Here is a 12,356-nt window from a genome sequence, read left to right on the forward strand (position 1 = left end):
TGTGTCGATAAGTACCTTGTGGACAGAGCACTCATAATCCCAGTGCACCCGGCACCTATGTGACAGCATATCCGGCGCATTGACATTTTGTGCGATTCAGTGTGATTTCTTCGAATTTATTTAATTGAGGGAGAATTGGCCCAATTATCTGTTTTCTTTAATGATGTTTCACTGCAAATTTATGCAGGGGAGACCCCTGCATTTTCAATCACCATCTACGTTTATTATTCCCCTAACCCACACACCCACCCCACCCAACACCCCCACATACATTTGCGGTAAAATTCGACAAAACAAATTCGACCAATTCTACCTCGATTAAATCTATTAAAGCCAAACCTCCCGTTACTAGGGCCCTGAAGCGTGATCAGCATCCAAGGATACCTCATTCCTGAGAGGTGAAAGACCCGGGAGACTCACTTCCGGACGAGTTGGTGACGCAGCAACCACTCAAACAAGACAAGAAAAAAGTGCAGGGGAACCTTGCACCCACACAGAGCGTGGGCAGCTTTCATTTGACCGCCAGGTGATGGGGCCAGGGGAACAGAGGAATGGCTGATGTACCACCGTCCTTAAGCAAATTGGAAATATTAAGCTTGGTTTTCTTTGGTTGTCCCTCTTTCTTATGCCCAGTACACCTGAAGTTCTTGACACACTTTTTTGTTCAATAAACAATTTTAAACCAAACTTTCAGAGTCTCAAGTTCAAGTTGTCTGTTGATTCCCGGGCTGTGACAGAACACAGGAAAAGACGAGATGTGCCAAATCCCAGTCGCCTGCCTTTTCCCATCTTGCCTGCATGTGCACCATAAACTATAGCAAGGCCTGACCCCTGGCTTTCTTTGTGCAAGGGTAGGCGCAGTGAGAGGGGTGGTTTTACTCTGTGCATGCATGGATTCTGGTTCACTAGCATCCTGCAGGTTATGCACCAGCAATGAAGCCAGTCACCTGCCAAGCCACTCAACTAGCCTTAGATTCGAATGGGCATATCCTTTCGTTTCACCTGCCCTTGGGAGTATCAAAAGGTTGGGCAGTATGGAACTAATGAACAACATTCACGTTGAAACGCAAACTAAGCTGCGAAAGTCAGTTCTGCAATTCTCCAAGTTCATGTAGGAAAAAAAGGAGTTTTTACAAACTAGCGGCTCTTTAAACAAAAAGTTACTGCAGGCAAGAGAATTCTAAAGGAAACCCCTGAGCAAGGCTACCACAAGCCCCCCCCTAACAACCACATTGTATTGCGGTGAAACACAGGGGCTCATGAGTCAACTTTTTCAGTCAGCTCCTACGGAACTGAGACAATTGAAAGCGAAGTCTGCCAACTGCAATATCTACCTGAAAAACAGATTCACTCTGCCACCTAGATACACCAGTGAGAACAAAGGAAAGTGATTAATCCAAAACAAATATAATGTTCCTTCCTGTCCAATTGTCTCTTTTTGGCGAGGACATGTTCTTGTACAGGAAAATCGAAATTGACTAATGCAAGACCTGACAAAGGAAATGTGACTTTAAGAGAACTGCTGAAAGGGATATATATTTTGGGTGCCAAGAGCCCCTTTTGAAAACAGTTCCTCTTGTTTCCAGTTTGGTGAGACCAACGAAGAGCTATAATATTGCACTAAGAGACCCATGAAGAGCACTCTCCTTGGAAAGTTGTGCCTCTCTCACCTCTCCCCCAAACCCTACTGTGCGTGTGCTTGATAATCTTCAAGTAACTCCACAAACTACCCACAAGAAGACAAGGGATTCCATCAGGCCCATATCATCAGGGCTTTCCAAAGTGTTTTGTCTAAGCACACTGGGTTCTTAGATAGGTTAAATAAAAAGGAGCAAGCAGAAGACTGTAGACAGAGCAAACCTTATGTTACCTGGATGCCCTGGCACAGCTTGATTTGCCAGTGCCCAATCTCCTATGTCGAGGGTAATGCACCTCATGCCCGGACACAACCAAACACCCAGGTCCAAAGAGAGAATGCCATGCTTGTAAGCCAAATAAAGCCATCAGACGGCAGGCACACTCTTGTAAGACAATGTACACACATCTCATGCAGAGGTACAGCGACATGCATATGTTTAGACTTCATGCCCATGGACCACTTTCTATGGCCAGACACAATGCCATATGTCCAGGTACAGGTTTGAGGTGCATGCGAAAAATCATATTCCAAGATAAAACCATCAAAGCACATGGTCAGCAGGTAAACTCAGTCACAGGCCAGGTTACAGTGACATGCTCCGGCACATCCCCAAAACAAGGAATAGCTTCACATGGCAACATAAAGCAATCATATACCAGGCACCACCTCTTATGCCCTGGTACAGCCTTATATGACAAGTACCATTCATCCTGTGTATGATATGATATGATATGGCATTTATAACACGCCCATACACAAGTGTTTCAAGGCGCGACGAGGCAAGGGAGAGGCAACAGAGGGAAGACAGACAATGATCTTACTAGGCCGGTGAGATTGAGATCGCGCAAGTGCAGGGGAAAGGAAAGAGGAAAAGTGCAGGGGGAAGGGGAGGGAGCAGTGCAGTACATAGAATAACAAAGAATAAATAAAAAACAATAAATACAATAAATAAGAAGTGGTGGCAAGTGCAGGGGAAAGTGCAGACATCAGGTGTCAGGTGCTGGTAGGGGGCTGTAGGGATACAGAAACAGCCCCGAGCGCAGGTGTGCAGGTGCAACTAGGCTCATGCACAGTAAGACTCATGCGGCTCAAAATACCTGCCTATGCCCGGGTACAAAGCGCATAATGTGCACAACATTTATGTGTGACCATGGAAAGGGCGCGGGGAGCTCTGGAGTGTTTAGTGTCAGTTTGTATATGGATTTTGGAAGTGTCTGCCTTTGTGCCAGTGTAACAAGTGGCTAATGTCTTTATGTCATGCTATGGACTGATCTAAACTTCCATTCACCCAGAAGCTGGCAGGAGAGTGAATCTGGAGCACTGCCATGTGCATTGAGTGATTTGCATCCTGCGCTCTATGTAGAGAAGGCTTTCAGCATCTGCAAGCCATTGAGGGCAGCGATCAAAGAGGTTGTCTGTAGTCTAGGGGTGTGGAAGGAGATTGGCACAGTATCGCTACAAAATATTGCAGACCATCATTGCCAGGTAGAAAACCTCGAATTTAAAACAATTTAGTTGAATAAATAGATGGGGTTTGAGCTGGAGTATTTATTAAAGTGATGGGATATCAGGGCTATTGCGGCGGGTCACCCCCCCTACCTTTAATTTAGCTAAAATATGTTTTAAATTTGAGGTTTTCTACCTCGCAGTAAAAAGTCAACATTTTCATCCCAATCCACTGACACACAGGTGGTATAAACATTTATTTAATTCAAAAGAAAACGTATCTTCTAAGAGCGGTTTCTCTGCCTCAACCAAAAGGACTAAGGAGTCTGTCAGGATGTCCAGGAAAATATAAAGTTCACCGTCCTATATCAGAAACCTATTTCCTTCCCTTAGACTTGTAACTAAACTAAAGGACTGGTGAGTCTTCTTGGTGCAGAAGAATGGCTCCCTTCTTCTGGAGAATGGACTACGGTGCCAGTGGTCTGGAGGGACAATTTTCTGAGGGAATGACTCGCTTCCCCAGGGCCGAATTCCCTTCAAAGGTACTACCTTCCAGATTAAAAGTCTCAGTTCACTTATAAACCAATGTCCCAATTCCAAAACATCATCATTCCTTACTGCCCACTGTTATTCTTCACCATGGGTGTCCTGGAGAATGCCTCCTTTCTCAATGTGTCTTGTTTCTATTACTAGGAGGAATGTCTCCCTTCTCCTGGTCTTCTTACATACAGTCAGGGGAAATACCTCCCTTCCCTCGACTTTACTCAAGATTCGTTCTTTACTTTGTTTCCATAAATGCCTGGGGGAATGACTCCCTTCACCTGGTTTATTTCAGGCTTCTCACAATGTTCACAATTCCAGGGGGAATTACCCTCTTCCCCTGGCCTTTCTCAGGCTTCTCACAATGTTCACAAGGTCAGGGGGAATTACTACCCAGCCCTGGACTTTCTCAGGCTTTTCTCAATGTCCTCAACACCTGGGGGAAATTACTCGCTTCCCCTGGCCTTTCTCAGGCTTCTCACAATGGTCACAATGCCAGGGGGAATGACTACCTTCTCCAGGCCGTTCTCAGGCTTCTCATAATGTTCACAATGCCAGGGGGAATGACTACCTTCCCCATGCCTTTCTCGGGCTTCTCACAATGGTCACAATGCCTGGGGGAATGACTACCTTCCCCATGCCGTTCTCAGGCTTCTCACAATGTTCACAATGCCAGGGGGAATGACTACCTTCCCCATGCCTTTCTCGGGCTTCTCACAATGTTCACAATGCCAGGGGGAATGACTACCTTCCCCATGCCTTTCTCCTCGGGCTTCTCACAATGGTCACAATGCCAGGGGGAATGACTACCTTCCCCATGCCTTTCTCAGGCTTCTCACCATGTTCACAATGCCAGGGGGATTGACTACCTTCCCCTGGCCTTTTTCGGGCTTCTCACAATGGTCACAATGCCAGGGGGAATGACTACCTTCCCCAGGCCTTTCTCAGGCTTCTCACAATGTTCACAATGCCATGGGGAATGACTACCTTCCGCTGGCCCTTCTCAGGCTTCTCTGCTGACTGTATACCAAACCTGGTTCACTATCCTTCCAGGTACTGCTACTGTCCATATAACTGTTATACTTTATTTTCTGTACTTGCGGGTCCCACACCCTTGCATCAGCTGAACATTATATTTCTGTTCTCTTCCTTCCCTACAATGCCTTACAATTTATTTGACTTTTCCAAACCACTCTTAGAGCCTCATTACGAGTCTGGCGGTAGCCGTGCCGGTAAAGATGTCAGTCTGCCTCCAGACTCGTACATTTTTCCGGCGCCTGGCTTCACGGAAACACCAGGGCATTGCAACCCCGGCGGTCAGTGAAGTGCTTGTGCTTCCAAAAAAGTCTGCGAGCGGGTGCCGTCCCACCCGCCAGGTCTGACCTGGTGGGAGGGATGGCTCGCGCCCGCAGACGCGTAGTGTGCTGGTCCGGTGACAACAGTGCCAGTAGACTGACCGGCACCGTTGTTGCCGGACCGGCACACTTGTAATGAGGCCCTTAGATATCCAAACTGGAAAGAGCACTACCCTTTTCAATATCCCTAATAAAGTCCCCAAAACACTGATCTCATTAACCACATTATTTAAAACATCAACAATGCCCCTTCTGAAAAAGTGGTGGATGGTGGTGAGGGAGCGATTACCATCTCACAGCTGAAAGATGTAACGATCTTGCACTCTAGCCGATTGCTCTACAACTACCATCCATCACTGCTTTTCCCCACTTACCTTCACATCACTCTAAGCCCCATCTCCTTTCCTTCCATCACTCCCAAGGTGCAAGCCTTCACAGTTAGCTGTCCATGACACCACGAGTTGTGATGATCCGTAGGTTGCCTGGACAGTAAGAGCCTCGGCCGCAGATAGGACGGCTTTTGTGTTTTTCTCTGTATGCTTCAGCCGAGGCATTGCTGTTCGTGTGCAGAGGAACAGCTTCTTCTATTCTCCACTAACCACCTCTTGAATATTTGTGCAAATAAGCACCATGCCACAGTAAGAGGGATGGCTACACACACCAATGGTTTCCTCTGATCATTCTCTGTTGATGTGCACTGGTCTCATTCAAATGCTGCCAGTCGTGTCCAATTTCCTCAGTAAAGATTGGATCCACTCCAAAACGGTCACAAGCGTAATTGGGGCACTTCTGCATGAGGCTAAATGGCAGCACGATTAAGAAGAATTAGCCATTACGAAACTTGAGATAAAAAAGGCCTAGGCATCCACTCTGGAATAACAGCACTTTTCTGGTACTCAGCGTCTGGTATGGAAGGCTCCATTAAGAGGCCAATGCATCTGGTCTTCGAAAGCTAAGCATCAGTGCCAACCAACAGGACCAACACCTTCATATGATGGGCTCTCCCCAGTGCCACCTCTGCAGTGCAGGTGTGCTCACACGTTACTTTTTCAGCTGCCTTCTCACCACCTTCTTCCTTGCCATTGGTCCCAACACTGCTGGGGACTGGCGATCCACCTTAGTTCAACCGAGGACCCGAACTGCACCACTTTTGCCTCCGCTGGTTCTTCTGAATCAGCTACAGCAGTGCAAATCCTACTGAGAAGCCGCCTCAAGCAGATGCTGCTGCCGAGAAGCAGGGGTTGCCATTTTGTCCATCACTGGTAAATGTGCAGAGTGCTTCGCTCAGCGATGGATTTCAAATCCCACATCTGTTAGCTTAAGGAGGATCTCATGATTCCTTATGACTTGTCATCATCATGGCCTTAGAGGGGAGGGCAATCTTCCATCCTGAAGCGGTCAACGCCATTCAAAGACAAATTGCTTCTATTTAAACAAAAATGCATTCACCCACTTTACATGAGGATGGGAACCATTTCTATTTCATCTCAATGGAGAAAACTATGTAGACAAGACCTCACTAAAAATGTGTGGCAGAAGCCCCACAATGCCATTATTTCACAGCACCAAATTGAGTGCATATATTTGTTGCCTTATTTTGGTGAATGAGGCTGTAGATAGCAGAAATATAGTTGTATGCATTTTCTTTTAACTCACCTCGTAGAACTTCTGGTCTTTTTGTGTTGAAGATGCTTTACTCCTACAAAATAAGAAAAACATGTGCAAAATTATTGAATGGAACACAGAACACTTGGACTCCATTCCTTAAAACGTTCACTTTCACATAAATTTAAGTCGGAGCATGTTATTGTGAGTTTTGCGAGTCTGGCTCTTGTGAGGGGTCAGAAATGTGAGGCGGACTACATTTAGATGATTTCTCAAAATATGCCATTTTATTAAATCATAGGTTTCAATAAACGCCTCCCTATCCCTACCCTGACGAGGATTCCCCTACCTAACAGAACCTAAAGGAAACACTCTAACAAAAGATATGTGTGCCCCACACTTACACATAAAATACACAAGAAAATATATGGCAATTCACAACAACAATAACTGCATTTGAAAGGTATTCAAGTCTCTCCTCATGACCTGGGTGAACTCCCCTTCCCCAGGTTTCAAGTTGGAGTCAGTTCCAAGGTTCAATAAAAGGAAACAAGGAAATTGGGGTTTGTAACAAAGTTCTAACACAGTTTGTTGCACCTTCAACTCGCCAAAAGAAAGTTCTGTTCATCCAATGTTCAATAACAGGATGATTCCACTTCTTCCTTGAATAGTGATTTTCACTTAACCAAATAGCATCAATGATATTCTTTGTCAGGATGATTTGCTGCAACTTGTAAATGTCAAATGAAAACAACTTCTTGTAAGGTTCGGAAAAAACCCAGCTGCTTGTAAGATTCAGCAAAACACAGCTTTTTGTAAAAGGAAAAGGAGCACACCTTGTTATAAGCATCAAAGAACTACATCATCTTGATGTTAGTTCTTCTCAGCTCTCCTTTCAGCACCATAAATCAATGTATATCTTTGTCAGGATAACTTCACAGCACTTCTACTTCCACCTGGTTCACTCTCCTGCCAGGTTCACTTCTACAAGAATTCACCATGCGGGTCTACTTGCCTGCCTGATAGTGTTCCACAATCAACAGTGATTCTGAAGTTTTAAATCTACTGACATCCACATATTTTACCACAGCTTCAGCAATTTTCAACTTTGTGACTTTTGACACTTTTTCAGAAATGACAAGATTCACTTTTGTGCCTCTCAACACTTCCAAGTAAGCAAGGCACTCTTCCTCTGAACATCCACCTTCCAGAAGGGCAGCATCTTTGCCACTCTTGTCTTTCTGCAACATCCATAACCAAAATACCTATAAGGATGTGCTTGTACCTTTCCTCCCTTTGGCTTTGGCAATGTGAGTTTTTATACCAGCTTCAACTGTATGGAACAATCACAATCAACAAGCTTCGCCCCTCTAAGCCAGTGCATTCGGCCCTTCTCTTCCCGATGTCCCCATAAGCTAAGTGGTGTGCCTGGTTGTTAGTCTCTTTTGACTCTGGACAATGCTTGTACAACTCTTAGGCTTTGGAAAATGCTTGCACCTCTCTTGGCTTTGGGTAAGGTTTGTACCACTTTTGGCTTAGGGCAATGTTTGTACCACGTTTGGCAACAGGCAATGCTTGTAACACTCTTGGCTGTGGGCAATGCTTGTACCCCTCTTGGCAGGACAAAGACTGATATGCAAATGGATATTTCCCATCTGTGAAAGGTACAGTGAGCAAAAAGCAGATGGCTGCGAACTCTCAATGTGGTTAACAACCACTGAACAGGTTATCATGCCTTTTTCTTCCGAGAGAGGGGTGCCTGCTACCTTTGTTGAACCCCTCTTGACTGTGGGCAATGCTGGTTCCCTGGAACTCACAATCCGGAAAAGTTCAGTCACTTTAGTTCAGTGCTACAATGTTTTCTACTTCTTCATAAATGGCTGTTTGGTTAATCTTCGCTTCAGAATCACTTTTAAGCACTTGTGATTAGTCTTTCACTTGTTTTCTTCAGTTTAATATTCAATTAGCCTGATTCCGAATGTTTAATTCATACGCGAGTGCTTCTAGAGAGTTTTACTCCTACAGGAGTGTTACTTTTATTGAATTCCTTTGTACAACAATCAGTGGTCGGGTTAACAATGCTTTCACTCGCATGCGAGTGATTCTCCTTAGCTACAGTTACCTGCCTTTAATCGCGCAAGGTATCAGTACACTCGGTAACACTCAGCGGCTTCTGTCTTCACTCCCTTCGTGTGTTGCAGGACTTCCTTCTGGCTCCCTGTGAATGACACAGTTCCTCGTTGAAGTTCTTTTTGTTCCCGCCACGCAGTCACACAGCACGCTTTGCTCCAGAGACCGTCGGCTGTACATCAACATCCAGCCACAGTCTCCAGTACGATTCTTGCTGCGCAGTATCTGCAATCAGGTTCACATGGGGAAAAGCGGTCCTCCTTCAGGCTTTCCGCTGTGCAACCTCTGCACTTCAGATTCAGGAGGAAAAGAACCCTCTCAGGACCAGCAGCTGACATCTGCTTCCCAGTCGTCATGGCACCCTCTCTTTCCACCAACTTCTGTTTGGATTGCCAACAACATCCTCTCATTCTGCAGCTGCTACTGCTGCTACTACTACTCCAGCTCCACATCCATCTAATGGCCTGCACCTGAGGGGGCCTTTTAAGCCTCTCTACTTCCCTCAGGTGTGGGTGATTTGCCTCAACAAGCTGACCACTCCTGCAACATTGCTCTTGGCCCTCTTCTACGTCCCACTACTTAGCGAATTATGGGACTTGAAGTCCCCAACAACAAAATTTGGTTTTCCAGTCAGGAAAGAAATCATAAGTGTTTACTTGAAAAGGGGAAGGCAGTTCTTGTAAGCCATTATTTATAGACTTACTTTCACTGTACCTCTGGATGTTAGGATAGTTATAACTTTATACGTTTCAGACAGGGTTTCCTTATGTAGGATGTTTAAGGATTTCACATTAACTTATCCCGCATCAGGATGCTCAACTTGTGGATTAGACAAATCATAAAAATTATGACAGTAAGCCATTACATGTCTTGGTACTTGTAAAAAGGTTCTTCCCTTTTAAAGGCAAATACTGTGTCTCATCCCACGGGATCTCCTCACCACCCTGAGCCTTTTCTATTCCCAGGTGATCCTCTCGCAGAGCACCACCCCCAAGGTCAGGATCAGGAAGTGTCTGCCTTTCCCTGGCAACCTGGGAGGAGACTTTAGGCAGCAAATTAGTGAGGAATCCGCAGGATTCATCACACTCTGCAGATTGCACCCTATCCAATGTGGCATTATATGGTGAGGAATTTCTAATATTGAAGCATATTAACCAATTTTTAGACAAAACTCTTATATTTGCTTTCTGGTTCAACCAGGATCAGACATTCAGGAAGTTGCTCATAGCTGGGCAGGTTGGCAGATGGAGTTTACAGAACTGTTCCAGGACGTAACTTGGGAGCATGTCGAATGCAAGCACAGAATGTACAAAATAGCAAATTAATAATGTTAAACAATAGAATAACTAAATTAGAAAATAATATTTAATGTTGGTCGTTATTTTTTAAAGTCATTTTGACAGTTCTTTAGGGTTGGATAGAAATGACTGTTTGAAAAATATTTTTTTTTATTATTTTTATTACGGGTTTATAAATCACCGAAGTGATTTTTACAAGAAAGATGAAAAACTTCAGATTTCTTAAAATCTTTGCAAAAATCCTACAGTTTTTTTAAATATGGCATTGTGAAGAGGTAATGTCAGGAACTGGAGATTGTGGAAGCGCTGGAGGCTATGATCAGCGCGCGCTCCAGTCCTCACCCAAGATGGCCGCCGTACCTTTAAGAGGCTGGCTCCTCCCACAAGCCGATGCGTTGTATCTGTTAGTCAACGCTCGGTTAGTGTGGTGGATTTTCTTCTGTGGATCCTTCCGTGCCTACAGTGAACTTACTTACCACCTTCAATCCTACCCTAGTCTCCCTCCTCCAACCTGCCCGAGCCTCTTTTGTTTGTTTGTTCTGTTTTGCTCTCCGCCTTATCTTCTTTTTCCTTCTACTCACGGTGTCTCGGCGCCGTCTGGTTCTGTGCCTTGCCCTTAGTTTGTCTTTCTTAGCTCCCGTTCCATTCGCTACTCTGCCTTTCCTTTAATATTTCATTTTTGAATTGTAGGCGCCGGTATTCCATACTTCTACCGGCGCTGCCTTTGCCTTTCACTTGTTGGGTCCCTGTTGCTTAGACTACACCCTGGGAACCTTTTTCTCTTGCATTATTGGACTATATCCGTATACATTTCGATTTCCTTTCGGTCCGCCTTTCACAACCTGCTCAGGATATTCTTTTTGTCCTAATCCCATTTATATCCATCTTCTGTCACTTATCACGTGGTGTTGCCTTTTCTCCTTATATCCTTACTCATCTCAGCATTCAATTTGGAGAAATTCTGGAGTTCTCTTCCATTTTACTCCCTACAGTCTGGACAATAGTGGAATCAGACATCTATTCAACCAGCATTCCTTTTTGTTGTGGAGCAAACAACGCCTTCATTGTCGATTGAGAGGAACCGACTGTCCCCCATCTGAGCCCATTCGGAAACAGGGTTTTTTCTGCATTCGTGCTTTTTCCCTGGAAATTAGGACTGGCCCTCTGGGGATCCCCGAGGTCAGAGTTACATCTCTGCCAAGGTGGCCTCCGGAGGGGCCAGACCCTACCTACACGATAAGAAGGTCCAAACTCCAAAAGACAAGACTCCCTCAAGGAGAAGGGATCAGAAGAAGCCAGAGGCCAACCCTAAAGAATCCTTCCCAGAAGAATCAGGTGAGGAGTTGGGGGAGGAAGCCTCGGTTCTTGACAGCATACAACGCCCAATAACCACCATGGCCTCACTAGAGCAGTATCAGGAGTTGGTAGCTGCTTTACAGAACCTTACTTTGGAGGTGCAGGCTTTACGGACAGAGAACGTAGCCCTCCGACAGCAGGTAGTGTTACATCAGGATGATCGTGGAGACCTGCCTACTATGCCCCTTTCCTTTGGCAAATATGATGGTCACCCGGGAGGTCTGAAGGAATTTCTGGATGCCTGCAGGGTGTATTTCGCCTTCCGACCACACGCCTATGAGACTGCCAGATCTAAGGTGGGGTTCATCATAGCCAATCTGATCGGAAACGCCCTCGCATGGGCCACACCCTTGGTTACCAGAGACAATCCCGTTTTGAGCGACTATGATCGTTTTACAGAAGTTTTTGGTGAAAGATTTGATAGACCAGAAGTATTCTATTCTTCTCTGGAAGCAATACTTGATGTCCAACAGGGAAACACGGACATACAGACCTATCTTTCCCGTTTCCAGAGGCTGGCAGCCAAGGCAGATTGGCCTGATTCAGCTCAGCAAACAATCTACAGACGGGGTCTTTGTGAAGAAATCAAGGACGAGCTAGCCAGAGTGGCTCGTCCGGCGTCCTTTCAGGAATTGGTGACTTTATCACTTCAGATCGAGTTGCGTCTCCAAGAAAGAAGATCCGAAAGAAGAAGAACCAGAGGCTTCCCACAACAGTCCAGTCAACCATCCCCTGCTCCTCCACCTCAAGCTAACCCTGGTACGGATGAACCTATGCAGATTGGGGCGGCTCGCGGTCCCTTGATGCAAGAAGAAAGAAGAAGAAGGAGAGAGGCAGGATTATGTATGTACTGCGGCTCCTCGAAGCAACAAGCACCCTTGCTACTACACAAGAGCAGTGAGCACCCCGGAAGATAATAGCCTAATGGTGTTTCGGGTCAACCTGTGGTTGACCGAGGATTCCCCCACAGAGGTGTTCGCTATGCTA

The 12,356-nt window shown here is 45.6% G+C and overlaps 1 protein-coding gene across 5 annotated transcripts in view; it reads right to left on the minus strand.

Annotated features, from left to right (window-relative positions):
- PPP1R36 (protein phosphatase 1 regulatory subunit 36) overlaps nucleotides 1–12,356 on the minus strand; it is a 383,705-nt gene that overhangs the window by 156,669 nt on the left and 214,680 nt on the right. For all 5 annotated transcript variants that reach the window (XM_069638208.1, XM_069638211.1, XM_069638210.1 and 2 more), the window contains one exon: nucleotides 6,637–6,679. In XM_069638208.1, the coding sequence (XP_069494309.1) occupies nucleotides 6,637–6,679 (43 nt within the window). The remainder of the gene's footprint in view (nucleotides 1–6,636; nucleotides 6,680–12,356) is intronic.

The sequence above is a fragment of the Ambystoma mexicanum genome, chromosome 14 (genome assembly GCF_040938575.1).
Source record: "Ambystoma mexicanum isolate Mex_15411 chromosome 14, UKY_AmexF1_1, whole genome shotgun sequence".
Taxonomy (NCBI): domain Eukaryota; kingdom Metazoa; phylum Chordata; class Amphibia; order Caudata; family Ambystomatidae; genus Ambystoma; species Ambystoma mexicanum.